Source organism: Hypomesus nipponensis, chromosome 25 (genome assembly GCF_054491055.1).
Source record: "Hypomesus nipponensis isolate SF chromosome 25, ASM5449105v1, whole genome shotgun sequence".
Taxonomy (NCBI): Eukaryota; Metazoa; Chordata; class Actinopteri; order Osmeriformes; family Osmeridae; genus Hypomesus; species Hypomesus nipponensis.
The window spans coordinates 2,682,299-2,698,795 of NC_140385.1; the positions used below are offsets into that span (position 1 = coordinate 2,682,299).

The 16,497-nt window shown below is 52.3% G+C and overlaps 1 protein-coding gene across 1 annotated transcript; it reads left to right on the forward strand.

Moving 5' to 3' along the window:
- Positions 1 to 2,891: 2,891 nt before the first annotated feature.
- Positions 2,892 to 16,286, forward strand: ache (acetylcholinesterase (Yt blood group)). The gene is made up of 8 exons (XM_084691968.1): positions 2,892 to 3,147; positions 9,017 to 9,747; positions 9,969 to 10,173; positions 10,785 to 10,978; positions 11,293 to 11,626; positions 11,805 to 11,997; positions 12,634 to 12,812; positions 14,900 to 16,286. Exons 2-8 carry the CDS (start codon positions 9,091 to 9,093, stop codon positions 15,019 to 15,021), a joined length of 1,884 nt encoding a protein of 627 aa, XP_084548094.1. The 5' UTR covers positions 2,892 to 3,147; positions 9,017 to 9,090; the 3' UTR covers positions 15,022 to 16,286.
- The last annotated feature ends 211 nt before the right edge of the window (positions 16,287 to 16,497 follow it).

The window sequence follows — 16,497 nt, forward strand, 5'->3', positions numbered from 1 at the left end:
GGGGGGGGGTCTGTCGTCTGTCTTTGTCTGCCTGTCTGCCTGTCAGACTGACAAGCAGACAGGCAGAAAGACAGGCAGAAAGATAGACAGACAGACAGACAGACAGACAGAAAGAAAGACAGTATGTTAGTAACATATGAGCCCATAGCTAATATAGGTCAGTGTGGTTTGCATGGATGATATATAGAAGGTTATGGGGCAGGAGAGAGGATGAATGGATGGATGGATGATGGATGGTTATGGGGCAGGGTAGAGGATGGATGATGGATGGATGGTGGATGGATGGTTATGGGGCAGGGAAGAGGATGGATGATGGATGGTGGATGGATGGTTATGGGGCAGGGAAGAGGATGGATGATGGATGGATGGTTATGGGGCAGGGAAGAGGATGGATGGTGGATGGATGGATGAATGATGGATGGTTATGGGGCAGGTAAGAGGATGGATGGATGATGGATGGATGATGGATGGTTATGGGGCAGGGAAGAGCATGGATGGATGATGGATGGATGATGGATGGTTATGGGGCAGGGAAGAGGATGGATGGATGATGGATGGATGATGGATGGATGATGGATGGATGATGGATGGATGATGGATGGTTATGGGGCAGGGAAGAGGATGGATGGATGATGGATGGATGATGGATGGATGGTTTAGTGGAAGAGGAGGAGAAGGTGGTCACTCACACGCTCCCCACACTTCCAGTGGAACACAGCTGCCATCGATTATGTGTCTCATCAGAGGCTGAGATATACTCCGAGCCCCCTCCTATTAATCCTCCTTAACCCAATCACAACAAGTATCCATTAGACTGACTGACATAAGGAAAGAGTGAGGAAGAGGAGAGATAGACAGGAGAGACAAAAAGGAGAAAAGTATGGATGGAGGGAAAGAGAGGGAGGGGGCTGGAGTCGGACATCTCCTGCAGTAGACATACATCTCTCCCTCTCTTCCTCCCTCTCTCTCTTCCCCCCTCTCTCTCTCTCTCCCTCTCTCTCTCTCTCTCTGTGCTGTGCTGTGCACAAGCAGTGGACTCCAGAGGGAGGAGAAGGAGAGAGAGAAAGATGGGGAGAGAGAGAGAGAGGTAGAGAGAATAAGAGTCAAATAAGGGGAGAGAGAGAAAGAGAGAGAGATTCGGTCTTCGTGTTTTATGCTTTATTATCTGAATTGATTTGAGGGAGGGGGGAGAAGGGGGGGGGAAGGGGGGGATATATCATCTCCACTGGCATTTATATGGCAGCACCCTCCCTTCCTCCCTCCCCTTCTCTTCCTCCCTCTCCTCTCCTCTCTCCTTCCCTCCCTTCCTCCCTCCACCCATCCCTCCTTCTCCTTCTCCCTCTTTACCTCTCCTCTCTCTTTCCCTCCCTTCCTTCCTACCTCCACCCATCCTCCCTCCCCTTCTCCCTCTTTACCTTTCCTCTCTCTTTCCCTCCCTTCCTTCCTACCTCCACCCATCCTCCCTCCCCTTCTCCCTCTTTACCTTTCCTCTCTCCTTCCCTCCCTCCCTTCCTCCCTCCACCCATCCCTCCCTCCCTCCCCTTCTCCCTCTTTACCTCTCCTCTCTCCTTCCCTCCCTTCCTCCCTCCACCCATCCCTCCCTCCCTCCCCTTCTCCCTCTTTACCTCTCCTTCCTCCTTCCCCTCTCCTTTCTCCCTCCCTCCACCCATCCTCCCTCCCCTTCTCCCTCTTTACCTCTCCTCTCTCCTTCCCCTCTCCTTTCTCCCTTCTCTCCCTCTGTCATGGACCAGTACAGAGACAGGGGTGTGAGGAGTAGCAGAGCGAAGCAGACATGGGAACATGTGGCTGAAACGCAGGAGAAGAGACAGACAATTGAAACAAAGACAGAGATACAGAGAGAAAGAGAGAGACACAGAGAGAGAGAGAGAGAGACACAGAGAGAGAGAGAGACACACAGAGAGAGAGACACAGAGAGAGAGAGAGAGACACAGAGAGAGAGAGAGAGAGAGAGAGAGGGGGGGGGGTGAGGCTTTATAAGCTAATAACAGTGACCCTGGTCTGGACATATTTGATAGAGTAAATAAATATTTATCTGCTGTGTGTTTGTGTATATGTGTGTGTGTGAGTGTGTCTGCGTGCGTGCGCATGTCTGAAGGACAAGGATGTCAGTGTGTTTTTGCAACGTGTTTAGCCATGCTTGTCCAAGCACTCAACTTAATTACCAAATACATCCCCTCCCTCCATCCCTCCCTCCATCCCGCCCTCCATCTCTCCCTCCACTCCACTCCCTCTCCTCGCTGCAACTCCACATCAGCACCCATCAACTCAGCAGTATCGACCTCACACACACAAAACCACACACTGTTTTTTCTCATCAACAGTAAACCCCTCAATCTCTTCTCCTGTCTCAACATCGAGAGAGAGAGAGAGAGAGAGAGAGAGAGAGAGAGAGAGAGAGAGAGAGAGAGAGAGAGAGAGAGAGAGAGAGAGAGAGAGAGAGAGAGAGAGAGAGAGAGAGAGAGAAAAACATACATTGCACAAATTGCACATACAAACATTCCCCTGGGTCAATTACTGTGTGCAAACAGCCTACTATCAAGTACTTGGGGCTAAACTTTATTTGACACAACATCAGACCTGTCCTGTGAGTCCCAAATCAAATGTAACTCAGTTTTATAAAGGCAAGACAAAAAAGGAGAGAGAAAGAAAGCGTTTTGACCTTCCCTAAGTATGCAAGACGATTTTCAGGTTGGGCGAAAAGTCTGTGTAGGCCTATTTAAGTCTCGTTGACATCCTTCTCCTTTTAGCCAAGTGCGAGTAAGCTGTCAGGTCTTATCGCGAGAGTTTCTTCGTCCGTGTTTTTTTTCACTCCCTGTGAGTCGTTTTAATAGGAGCAGTCTCCCCCTATCGTCATAGAGACACAGTACGGCCCCCCTCGCGCACAGCCTTTTCCAATCGTTACCGGGAGGTGTATAAACACAACCCATTTGGATCTGACAGCGGAGACCGTAATTCACCCCCTCCTCTCTGCCCCTTAGCGAAAGGAACCCTCCCTCACCCCCCGGTACACAATTTGGAACTTGGGGTTTGTAACGTCGTCCTAGGGACAGGGAGAGGAGGGAAGCGACCGAGGGGAGAATCTACAAACCGGAGCCGGGGTTCCGTTCGTTCAACTGTAGTAGTCAGGTAAGGAAAAACACACAGCCGTTTAGCAGCTGCGCCCTCTCGCCTCGCCGCCGTTCAGTTTAAAAGGAAATAGTCTTAATGAGCCGTTGTTAAAATGGTAACCTTTCCGAATATTTGGATTTAACGATATGTGATCTTGCATAAATTATATGCAGTAACCTAAAGAAGGGAAGGGGGGGGGCAGTTGTCACCAACAGCGCGTGTCAGTGACGCGCCTTCATCGGTAGACGCGTGTGTGTTTGTGTGTGCGTGTGTTCGTGTTCTCTGGAGTGCACATCTGTCTGTTTGAAGGCACACGCGCTCGATGTCTACTGTCGCCGTTTTTAAATAGACGCATGAGAATAGATGTCATCTGTGAAGAGAGAAACTGTATTTAAATTCGACTATAGGCTACGGTGCTTCCACGATAGTCATAATCAGCCAATTGGTCATTTGAATGAGATACGTTCTCTTTTACGGCACAAGTGCCATAAAACACAATATGCTCCATGTTTTGGCTGGCCGCAATGTTTTTTTTGTGATCATTGACTTATGCACTTTTGTAAAGCTCTCTCTTGAAAGTCGCTTTGGATAAAAGCGTCTGCTAAATTAACAAATGTAAACGGTGCACATGTATGGGGCGTGAGGCCTAATTCGTGTATTAGGCCTACCGTGTTAATAAGTGATATTCTTATGAACTCCATTATGATGTTAACCATCATCTTTATCAGTCAGTAGCCTAACCTTCCTCACCGTATAGCCTCATTTTACCACATCCAAATAGCGACGTTGCAACCAAACTCATAGCCCGGTATAGACACATTTATTTTGCACTACACACAGACAGACTACGCAGAGTAGGCTAAACTGTGTTCTCTTAATCACCGACGACCTGTTTACGTTAGGGTATACTTCCCGGTTGTGTTCCCTGGACGCTACGACTCTGAAGCCCACTGGTAAATTACCGGTGATGTCCGTTGTGATTATGTTTTAATGTCCGTTGTGTTGCATAATCTGACAAATAAAAAACAATGGTTAGATAGGTGCGTGGTGTCTCCGATTTAATCAAAGGCGACACGCACGCACGCACGCTCACACGACACACACGAGAGCGTGAAAAAGCTGTAGACTAAAATTAAGGCTTGTTTACCCCTCGCACCTGCCTTCCCTTCCTGATTCTCCTTCAGGCTGCGCGGGCGTCCCGCCAAATCCTCCCAGACACGAGAGCTGATACAGAGTAAGAGAAATTAGAAAGAGTTCTACAGAAATGCTACGTTAATTCAGAATCAATAGAACACCATCTAACTTTTTGTTTTTAGTCCAGCTAACAAGCACATGACCCACATCGACAAACAGGGGCCCCAAAAATGTTTATTTTGAGCCTAATGTTTATCTAACTGCTTTCATCATGCCCCTCCCTCCCTCCGGTCCTTTGCCCTTGATCTATGTAGGTAGTCGCAACGGTTTGCATGTCGATAGCATCGGGGGCTCGCGGCTACCCGCTCGTTTGCAGCTCCCCCCGCCACAGTGTTCCCTCGAGAGGAGGCGCGTAGTGATTTGTTGTCCTGTGGTTGATAAATGCGCGCACTGAAGCACTCAAATGTTGCTGGTATACATGTCCAACTCGTAGGCCTATATTGTATTCTATTTAACCCACACACTTATCCTTCTATTTTTTGTGCACTCTCTCTCCCTCTCTGCGCACGTCGGCGTTTGTGTCTGAATGTGCAATCTCGAATCACGGTGACTGAAATATTAGACGGGCGAAGCGCGAAACGGAAAATTCCAGCGATTCCCGTGCCGCTCGTCAAACTGTCAGTGTCTCGAGATGTACGGCCCGCTCTGTCATGTCACCCGGAGTGACGGGTCAGAGCGTGAGCCTGTGTCACACAGAGCGGTAGAGAGACAGAGAACTATAGAGGGAGAGAGGAGGGCAGAGAAAGAGGGAGACAGAAAGATTGAGAGAGAGAAGGGAGGGATAGAGAGAGAGAAATGCAGACTTCTTGGCCTATCTTAACCCCTGTATCTGGCGCAACTCTCCCGCCTTCCCCCTCCCCCTCTCCTCTGTCTCTCTCCACGCACACCCACATCCCCCCCTCCATCTCCACCTCCCCCTCCTCCTCCTGTTCCTCCTACCCCTCCCCCTCCTCCTCCCCCTCCACCTCCTGTTTCGTCCTCCCCCTCCTCCTCCCCCTTCCTCCCCCTCCACCTCCTCCTCCTGTTCCTCCTCCCCCCCCTCCACCTCCTGTTTCTCCCCCCCCCCCCTCCTCCCCTCCCCCTCCACCTCCTCCTCCTGTTCCTCCTCCCCCCCCTCCACCTCCTGTTTCTCCCCCCCCCCCCCTCCTCCTCCCCCTTCCTCCCCTCCCCCTCCACCTCCCCAGTGGTGTACCAGGCTAGGCAGCATCAACAGACTCAAAGAGCTGCATGGTCTGCAGTGGATCATTTGTTTGTTTCTGTGGAACACGGTCTCTCTGCTAGTCTGTCAGTTCACCTGTCTCTCTGCTAGTCTGTCAGTTCACCTGTCTCTCTGCTAGTCTGTCAGTTCACCTGTCTCTCTGCTAGTCTGTCAGTTCACCTGTCTCTCTGCTAGTCTGTCAGTTCACCTGTCTCTCTATTCTCTCTGTTCTCTCATCTTTCTTTCTGTCTCCCTTTTTCTCTCTTTATTTATCCCTCCCTCTCTCCTCTCTCTCTCCCTGACAGTGTCTGACAGTGGTACTTGACCTCAGCAGGACTGTATACATGGATGGAATGTTTTCACTTCCCCCTGGGATATAGGATGTGTGTGAGTGTGTGTAGGCAAAGACACAGGAAAAAAGCCAAGATGAAATGCCTGTGCTGGAGAAATAGCAGGGACAGAGTGAGAGAGAGAGGGAGAGAGGCAGGGAGGGAGGTAGGGAGGGAGGCAGGGAGGGAGGCAGGCAGGGAGGGAGGGAGGGAGAGAGGGACGGAGGGAGAAAGGGAGGGAGAGAGGAAGGGAGGGAGGCAGGGAGGGAGGGAGAAAGGGAGGAAGAGAGGGGGGAGGGAGAGAGGGAGGGAGAGAGGGGGGGAGGGAGAGAGGGAGGGAGGAGCGATGAAGTAACGGTGGGCTGTGTGTGGGCCTGCGGTTTCCACGGTAACCAGCCCGAGTTCAGGATGAGGGACCTGGAGGATGGAGGAGTGGAGGATGGAGGGAGAGGTGGAGAATGATGGCAAGACGGAGAGAAGGGAGCGAGCGAGCTAGACAAGATGGGCAGAGAGAGATGCAAAGATGAAGATGCAGGATACTAGAGACAGTGGCAATATACAGCGCTGCAGAATGAACATCTTTTCCTACCTTGATGGATCTGCCTTACTTGTGTGTGTGTGTGGGTGAGTGTGGATGAGCGAGTGAGTGTTTTTGTGTGTGAGTGTGTGTGAGGGTGTGTGTGTGTGTGTGTGTGTTCAAGCCACCACAGGGTAAAGGATCCTCCTGTGAACTTCATACACAGATTCTGGATCTAATTTGAGAGCGGACACCCCTTCTACTACCCCTCCTGGGCCCCCCTCTCCCTTTCTCCCCCCACTCTCCCTCCCTCTCTCCCTCCCTCCCTCCCTCCCCCCCTCTCCCTCCCCCCCCCCTCTCCCTCCCTCCCCCCTTCCCTCCCCCCTTCCCTCCCTCTCCCCCACCCCCTCTCCCTCCTCCCTCTCCCCCACACCCTCTCTCTCTCCCCCTCTCCCCCCCACCCCCTCTCCCCCTCCCCCCTCCTCACCCCCATTTCCGCCCCTCAGCTGTTCTTTCAGTTATTAATAAACCAATTGAGACACACACACACACACACTAGCACACACACTAGCACACACACACACTAGCACACACACACACACACTAGCACACACACACACACTAGCACACACACACTAGCACACACACACACTTGCACACACACTAGCACACACACACACACTAGCACACACACACACTAGCACACACACACTAGCACACACACACACTAGCACACACACACTAGCAAACATCTACCAGGCCTAAGGTTTCCCCCGTGTGGGGAACCACCCCACCCCACATACTGTAGAACAGGGTTAGACTGTTACACACTGTAGAACAGGGTTTGACTGTTACACACTGTACAACAGGGTCTGACTGTCACACACTGTACAACAGGGTCGGACTGGCACATACTGTAGAGTCGGGAGATCCCATAACGGGACATCCCAAACGGCCACGGCATAATGCAAAAAATATATATATTTATATAATAATAATAATAATACACAGTCGTGGGCCGGTCTGCGTTTCAAAGTCCTGACAGTCCAGACCTGCTGTAGAATCATCTGTCTTCCTCCCTCCCTCCCTCCCCCTCTCCATCTCTCCCTCCCTCCCTCCCTCTCCCTCCCTCCCTCCCTCCCTCCCTCCCTCCCTCCCTCCCTCCCTCCCTCCCTCCCTCCCTCCCTCCCTCCCTCCCTCCCTCCCTCCCCCCTCTCTCTCTCCCTCCCTCTCTCCCTCCCTCCCCCCTCTCTCTCTCTCCCTCTCTCCCTCCCTCCCCCTTCTCTCCCTCTCTCCCCCTCCCGTTCTGATTTCTCACTTAGGTCATCCCACACACGTATGTCATAAGGAGGATGGAGGATAGGGCTATCTGGTTGTCTTATCCCTCATGTTGTGATCACTCACTCACTCACACACACTCTTCCATAGCCAGGATCCCGGTCTAGACTAGTAGTCGAGGTCGTATTAAGGTGTCAGCATCTTTGAGTGAGTGTGTGTGTATGTATGATTGTGTGTAAGTGTGTGTTCGTAGGTATGAGTGTGTGTGTAAGTGTATATGTGTGTGTTAGTATGAGTGTGTGTAAGTGTCTTTGTGTGTGTGAGGGTACCGAAAGAGGCGACACCTCCAAAATAGACCACCGTACAACGAAGAGGGGAAAGAAAGCTGAAATAGCACACACACACACCTCCAAACACACACACCTCCAAACACACACACACACAGACACACACACACACACACACAGACACACTCCCGCACCCCCACACACACAGCTGCAGTGGAAGTAGGGAACCTCTATCCTTGACAGTGCCTCCCAAACTAATCCAGTGACCATGGCAACCATACATCACAAATAATAAACACCCACCTTCACCCTCACAGGTGTGTGTGTGAAAGTGTGTGTGTGTGAGGGGGAGTGAGAGTGTGTGTTTCATACAGCGTAGAGCTTCTCTCGTAATTTACCACCAGTAATTTACTACCAGGCCTGTCGTTTCGTTTAAATGTTTACGATACATATTTCATTATTGCGTTACTCTCTCCCTCTCTCTCTCCCTCTCTCTCTCCCTCTCTCTCCCTTCTCTCTCTCTCTCTCTCTCTCTCTCTCCCTCTCTCTCTCCCTCTCTCTCTCTCCCTCTCTCTCTCTCTCTCCCCCTCTCTCTCCCTCTCTCTCTCTCTCTCTCCCCTCTCTCTCTCTCCCTCTGTCTCCCTCTCTCTCTCTCTCTCTCTCTCTCTCTCTCTCTCTCTCTCTCTCTCTCTCTCTCTCTCTCCCTCTCTCTCCCTTCTCTCTCTCTCTCTCTCTCTCTCTCTCTCTCTCTCTCTCTCTCTCTCTCTCTCTCCCTCTCTCTCCCTTCTCTCTCTCTCTTGGTTGCTTTCCTCTCTCTGCTCCCCTTACCCTAAACCAAGCTGCAAATCCGCCCTGAAGCCTCTCTGTTTCTTTTTCCAGTCCTCCCTCTCTCCAACATGCCAATCCCTTCTTCCGCTGTATAAACTAGCATTTATTTATATCTCTTCTCTCTCTCTTTTGTGTCATCTGTTCTCTGTCAGTCTCCCTCATCTAATCACATTTCCCTCTTTTCATCCCTGTCTCTTCTTCTCTTGTTTTCTCTCTCTATTTCTCTTTCTCCTGATCTCTGTTTCTCTCTCTGTAGATCTGAGTGAAACCAGAGCCAGCCCCTGCACCAAACACGCCGCAAACAAGAACCAGGAAACAACTCAGACGACCATGTGCACCTCCACTCTCCCCCTCCTCCCCCTCGCCCTCCTCCTCTCCTCCCTCGTCTCCCCCTCCGTCTCCCAGGCGGACGCCGACCTCACCGTGACGACGCGCTCCGGCCGCGTGCGAGGCATCCGCCTCCCCACCCCCGACCGCGGTCACGTGACCGCCTTCCTCGGCATCCCGTTCGGCGAGCCCCCAGTGGGCAACCGACGCTTCCGCGCCTCCGAGCCCAAGAAGTCGTGGACGGGCGTGTACGAGGCCTACGACTACCCCAAGGCCTGCTACCAGTTCGTGGACACGTCCTACCCGGGGTTCCCCGGCACGGAGATGTGGAACCCCAACCGGGAGATGAGCGAGGACTGCCTGTACCTCAACGTGTGGGTGCCGTCCTCGCCGCGCCCCCACAACCTCACCGTCATGGTGTGGATCTACGGCGGCGGCTTCTACAGCGGCTCGTCCTCGCTGGACGTTTACGACGGGCGCTACCTGGCGGACAGCGAGATGGTGGTGGTGGTGTCCATGAACTACCGCATCGGGGCCTTCGGGTTCCTGGCGCTGCCCGGCTCCTCTGAGGCCCCGGGTAACGTGGGGCTCCTGGACCAGAGGTTGGCCCTGCAGTGGGTGCAGGACAACATCCAGGTCTTCGGAGGGAACCCCAAGCAGGTGAGGGAGCTGGAGGAGGGGGTGGGGGAGAGGGGGGGGGGGAGGGGGGGGGGGAGGGAGGGGGGGCGAGAGAGGGAGGGGGGGCGAGAGAAGGAGGCTAACCCTGGCTGTCTCTCTCTTATGCTCTCTCTTTTCGTCTGTCTCTTAACATTCATCCCCTTCTACCTCTTTCTCCCTCTCCCTCTTTCCGTTCTCCCCCTCTTCCTCCCTCCCCGCCCCAGGTGACCATCTTTGGGGAGAGTGCGGGTGGTGCTTCTGTGGGGTATCACCTGCTGATGCCAGAGAGCTGGCCCTCCTTCACCAGGGCCATACTGCAGAGCGGCGTCCCCAACGGCCCCTGGGCCTCCGTCACCCCGGCCGAGGCCCGACGTAGAGCCATCCTCTTGGCCAAGCTGGTGGGCTGCGAGGGGGGCGGTAACGACACAGGTGGGTCCCACCTTATCGTCATTGGCCGGGTTACCCAGATTCGTTAAGATGCTCTTAACGCTAAGAGCTTCTTAAGAACGTTCTAAGAGCGTTCGTCGGAAACCCGGCCATTATCAATATCTTCATTGTCAATGTCGTCGTTATCGTCATTATCAATATTGTCATCATCATAATCATCATGGATGGACGTATTTATTGACCTATTGATTTATTGACGACTTGTTTGTGTGGTTAAACTCTCCCTTTCTCTCTCTGTCTGTCTGCATCTCTCTCTCTGTCTGCATCTCTCTCTCTCTCTGTCTCCCTCTCTCTCTCTGTCTGCATCTCTCTCTCTCTCTCTCTCTCTCTCTCTCTCTCTCTCTCTCTCTCTCTCTGTCTGTCTGCATCTCTCTCTCTGTCTGCATCTCTCTCTCTCTCTCTCTCTCTCTCTCTGTCTGTCTGCATCTCTGTCTCTGTCTGCATCTCTCTCTCTCTCTGTCTCCCTCTCTCTCTCTGTCTGCATCTCTCTCTCTCTATGTCTGTCTGCATCTCTCTCTCTCTCTCTCTCTCTGTCTGCATCTCTCTCTCTCTCTCTCTCTGTCTCCCTCTCTCTCTCTTTGGACCGTGAACAGAGCTGGTGGACTGTATGCGTAACAAGCCCCCCCAGGACCTGATTGATAAGGAGTGGCTGGTGCTGCCCTGGTCCGCTCTCTTCCGCTTCTCTTTCGTTCCCGTTGTCGACGGCGTCGTTGTCCCGGAAACCCCGGAGACCATGGTTGCCGCGGGCAACTTCAAGGACACCCAGATCCTGTTAGGGGTCAATCAGGTCAGAGGGCCTTGTTGCTGTTTGTTGTTGTGGTCAGTGCTCGCATTATGGTTTTATAACTTACCTGTTGATTATCTGCTTTAATTACTGCGTAATTACTGCTAAATGGATGAAACGTACGTGTGTAAATTCTACAGTTCAAACCGTTTGTGTCATTTGCTATCAGTAGTATGATATTACTAAAACATAAATGTTATAATTGAAAGAAAGAAAAAAACATTCTCAAGCCAACTTTTTCTAACTATGTTTGCTTCGGAACAGTATAAAAAACATTTTTTTTATAATTTTGTATATTTTTTAAATCCTCTCACCAGGACGAGGGTTCGTACTTCCTGCTCTACGGTGCCCCGGGCTTCAGCAAGGACAACGACAGCCAGATTGGCCGGGAGGACTTCCTGGAAGGGGTCAAACTGAGCGTGCCCCACGCCAACGACATCGGCCTGGAGTCGGTGGTGCTGCAGTACACCGATTGGCTGGATGAGAACAACCCCCTGAAGAACCGCGAAGCGCTGGACGATATCGTGGGCGACCACAACGTCAACTGCCCGCTGCAGTTCTTCGCCAAGTCGTACGCTCAGTACAACGCTCTGAGAGCCAACATGGCCGCCGGGGGAGGGTTGCCCGGCAACACTGGGCCCAACGCTCAGAGTAAGACACGGAAGCCGCTGGGAAACGTTCAAGATTTACACATGTTCGTTTTTCTTTTTTTTTTACGCTTCTCTCTTTCTCTTCTACTTTCCGCCCCCCCCCCTCTCCTGTCCCACCTCACCTCCTCTCCCCTTATTCCTCGTAAACCTCTAACTCTCCTCACCCCCTCCTCTACCAGCCGGAGTGTACATGTACCTGTTCGACCACCGGGCGTCCAACCTAGCCTGGCCAGACTGGATGGGGGTAATCCACGGCTACGAGATTGAGTTTGTGTTCGGACTTCCTCTGGAACGCCGGCTCAACTACACGTCTGACGAGGAGAAACTCAGCCGACGCATGATGAAGTACTGGGCCAACTTCGCCCGCACGGGGTGAGGAGGGGGAGAGGGAGAGGGAGGGGGATAGAGGGAGGGAGAGAGAGAGAGAGAGAGAAAGAGATAGAGAGAGAGAGAGAGAGGGGGGAGGGGGGACAGGTGGGGAAGGAAAGGGGGAGGGAGGAGGGGGAGAGGGAGGGAGAGAGGGAGGGGGAGGGGGAGAGGGAGGGGGAGAGAGGGAGGGAGAGAGAGAGAGGGAGAGAGAGGGAGGGAGAGAGAGGGAGGGAGGGAGAGGGGACAGGTGGGGGAGGAAAGGGGGAGGGAGGAGGTGGAGAGGAGGTTGATGGACTGTATCTTATAAGTTTCTCTGTATGATAACACTCATGTTCCCGGTTCCCTACCTCCCTCTCTCCCTCCTCCCTCTCTCCCTCCTCCCTCTCTCCCTTCTCCCTCTCTCCCTCCTCCCTCTCTCCCCCTCTTTCTCTCCCTCCTCCCTCTCTCCCTCCTCCCTCTCTCCCTCCTCCCTCTCTCCCCCTCTTTCTCTCCCTCCTCCCTCTCTCCCTCCTCCCTCTCTCCCTCCTCCCTCTCTCCTCTCCCTCATGCCTTCTTTACCCCTCCATCTCGCTCTTTTCTCCCTCCATCCCTCCCTCTCTCCTTCCATTCCTTCTTTTTGTCCCTCTGTCTCCTCCCTAGCAACCCTAACGTGAAAATGGACGGGACGGTGGATAACGGGCGGCGCTGGCCTCTCTTCACTCCCAGCGAGCAGAAGCACGTGGGGCTGAATACGGAGCCCCTGAAGATCCACAAGGGCCTGCGGAACCAGTTCTGTGCCTTCTGGAACCGTTACCTCCCCCGTCTCCTCAACATCACCGGTAACGGCATCCGGCCTGCCTCCACGCACACACCTCCTCCCTCACCCTCCTCTCTCCTCTGAGAGAGAGAGGGAGAGGGAGAGGGAGAGGGAGAGGGAGAGGGAGAGGGAGAGAGAGAGAGAGAGAGAGAGAGAGAGAGAGAGAGAGAGAGAGAGAGAGAGAGAGAGAGAGAGAGAGAGAGAGAGAGAGAGAGAGAGAGAGAAACATACATTGAGAGGTTTGGGACTGTTTAGAACACTCCAGAAACATAGGACTCATTTAATAGACCACTTATAAATTCCAAAAACATTCCACTTTCTCTTTCTTTAACGCCACAAGAATAACATCAACAGTTTTTTTTCAGGAACAGAATGGTGGAGGGAGGGAGATGAGAGGATCGAGTGAAGGAGAGGCGGTGTGAGGGGAAAGGCAAAGGAACATAGAGAGGGAAGGGGAGAGGAGGGAGAGAGGAGGGGGAAGGAAGGAAGGAAGGAAGGAAATGGAAAGAAAGGGAGAGAGGGAGGGATAGAGAGAGAGGTGGGGGAAGAGGGGAAGATAAGGGGGGGATTAAGATGGAGATTGTGTGGTTTGCAATGGAAAGTTATGCATGGTCAGTAGCCTATTTCAGCTCACAGTCTCTTGGTCTTAATTTGGACCAGACAGCAATGTCAGTAAATTCCGTAAAGTATATTCCTGTGTTTCTGGAGGGAGGGGCAGTGACAGAGGGGGGGTGGGGGGGGGGGGACTAAGAGAGGTGAGCAAAACAAGGGGAGAAGGGAGGAGGAGAAGAGAGGAGGAGAAAGGAGGAGGAGGAGAGGAGGAGAAGGGAGGAGGAGAAGGTAGAAGGAGGAGCGAGGAGGAGAAGGGAGGAGAATGGAACTCTCCAGCCTCTTTTCCACCTCTCGTTCTATTCCTCCTCTATGAGATCACCTCACGTTCTCTCCATATTTAGCTTAGATTCCAGCCCTCTGTCCAATATCCTCCCAGCACTGCAACACTGTGAAAACATTCCCAGACGTCTGAACTTCCACGACACCTCTGTCTGGTTACAAACATACTGATGTAATGGTTTAAAACAATTTTTTAATTGCTAGTTTTTTGGGGGGTGCTTCCACATGGTGCTTCGCCATCTTCAAGACCTCAGCATCTCTTTCAGTTTCACTTCTCCTCATTGTGTTTCTCATGATGATCTCTCATGATGACCCCTCCTTACATTACATTTACATTTAGTCATTTAGCAGACGCTCTTGTCCAGAGCGACTTACTGTAAATACAAGGACATTCCCCCCGAGGCAAGTAGGGTGAAGTGCCTTGCCCAAGGACACAACGTCATTTGTACGGCCGGGAATCTAACCGGCAACCTTCTGCTTAATAGCCCGATTCCATAACCACTCAGCCATCTGAACCCCGCAGGTCCCTCATCTGACCCTCCTCTTTCTCCTCCCTCTCCCCTTTCTCCTCCCTCCCCTCTTTCTCCTCCCTCCCCTCTTTCTCCTCCCTCTCCTCTTTCTCCTTCCTTTCCTCTTTCTCCTTCCTTTCCTCTTTCTCCTCCCTCTCCTCTTTCTCCTTCCTTTCCTCTTTCTCCTCCCTCTCCTCTTTCTCCTTCCTTTCCTCTTTCTCCTCCCTCTCTTCCTTCCTCTCATCCTCATTCCTCTTGTATTCTCTGGTGGTCTGTGAGAAAACAAAACACGACAGCCTGTCCTGTCCAACAGCCTGTTAACTCAAAACGGGAAATTCCAGCAGTGTGTGAATGTGTTTGTATGCGCGTGTGTATGTGTGTGTGTGTGTGATATTTGTATATACTGTAAATCCAAACATCCACAAAATGCCAACTTTTGGTTGGACACATCCCAAGAAGTAAAAGCACGTGTGTGTGTGAATGTGTGTGTGTGTGTGTGTGTGGTGGTCCGGTGACCTTTGATCCTGTCTGACACTGTTTGGTCCTCGCTAACTCTGGATTCCTCTTTTTCCTCCCTTTCTCACCCGTCTCTCTCTCCTTGCTCTGGCTCTCTATCCCTTCCTCCTTTCATCCCTTCTTTCTTTCTCTCTCTCTCTTTTATCTCTCTGTCTCACTCTCTTCATCTCCGTCTCCGTCTCCCTCCCTCCAGATAACATAGATGAGGCAGAACGCCAGTGGAAGGTGGAGTTCCATCGCTGGAGCTCCTACATGATGCATTGGAAGAGCCAGTTTGACCACTACAGCAAGCAGGAGCGCTGCACCGACCTCTAAAACAAACGCACGCTTCTGGAACCAGAGAGAGCGAGAGAGGGGGAGAGAGAGGGGGAGACAGAGAGGGAGAGACAGAGAGAGAGAGAGAGAGAGAGAGAGAGAGAGAGAGAGAGAGAGAGAAAGAGAGAGAAGGAAGGAAGGAAGGAAAGAGATAGGAAGTGTGTTGAGATGCATTTCATGGCATGTCTTTACCTCTGAAAACTGAGAATGCGTGTGTGTGTGTGTGTGATTGTGTGTGTGTGTGATACGACTGCGGCTGGGAAACCCTCATTCATTCTGATCCACTGGATCCCACATCCATCTTTTCATAACTTAATGTGATCACGTTCCAACTGATTACTCTTCTACTGCTTCATTTAAACCAGCGACGATGATGCATTATCTGTTCCCTTGTCTGTCCTCCATCTCTCTCCTCCTTACTCCTCCCCCTCTCCTCCTCCCCTTCTCTCCTTTCCTTGTTTTTCTTTCACTACGACGGAGTTGTGTTCCATCATTGTTCTTCTTATCCCACCCAACCTCCCCTCTTTTTTTGTGGTTCGGCCGTTTATGTCTGTCTGTCTCTGTCTATCTATATATCTGTCTGTCTGTATGTTTGTCTATCTATTTGTCCAAGGGTCCAACCCCTAAACCACTGATCAGATAAGGAATCTGGAGCCAATATCCCTCTGTGCTGGCTAGAAACGACTGCACTGATACAAACTCTCAAACACTGTTAGTGTGTGTTTGTGTCACACACATTTTACTTGATTGCTAAACTCAACTGCATGAGCCTTGGTGATCTTCGCATGATCTTTGTCTTTACGTCTTTGTGTGTATGTGTCCCTACATGTAGCTAACCCCTGGTGAATGTCACTCTGTCTTTTTGTTCAATGTACCTTCTGAGTGCAGCAGTATTGCATTATATTTCCTGTGTGTGTGTGTATTGTACTGATGTCTCCATGCCAACGACTCGTTCCAGCCCTCTCTCCTTCTCTCCCATTCGTCTTTTCTCCTCCTCCTAGTCTCTCTCTTTCTCTGTCCCCTCTTCCTTCTTCCTACCATCTCCCATCCTCATCCCATCCTGTCATCCTCCTCCCTTCTCCTCCCTCTCCTCCTCCTCTCCCCTCCTCTCCCCCTCTCCTCTCCTCCCTCTCTTCTCCTCCCCCCCCCCTCCTCTATTCCCGTCCCCAGAGGAAGGGCGTTGCGTTCTTGTTAGCCTAATGGATGCTGGGTAATTCACTCAGCGCTGCTGCAGCTGTGTCAGCCATGCACTGCTCCATCAGACAGACAGCTCTGGGGGAGGGAGGGAGGGAGGGAGGGAGGGAGGGAGGGAGGGAGGGAGGCAGGGAGGGAGGGAGGGAGGGAGGGAGGGAGGGAGGGAGGGAGGGAGGGAGGGAGGGAGGGAGGGAGGGAGGGAGGGAGGGAGGGAGGGAGGGAGGGAGGGAGGGAGGGAGGGAGGGAGGGAGGGAGGGAGGGAGGGAGGGACGGACAGTTTTT

Excerpts from the sequence above, each read along its gene's own strand:
- ache (XM_084691968.1), top strand. The coding sequence starts at position 9,091 with ATGTGCACCTCCACTCTCCCCCTCCTCCCCCTCGCCCTCCTCCTCTCC. Across the intron at positions 10,174-10,784 it reads GGGGGGCGGTAACGACACAG|AGCTGGTGGACTGTATGCGT; the intron begins GTGGGTCCCACC and ends GACCGTGAACAG. Across the intron at positions 11,627-11,804 it reads CACTGGGCCCAACGCTCAGA|CCGGAGTGTACATGTACCTG; the intron begins GTAAGACACGGA and ends CTCCTCTACCAG.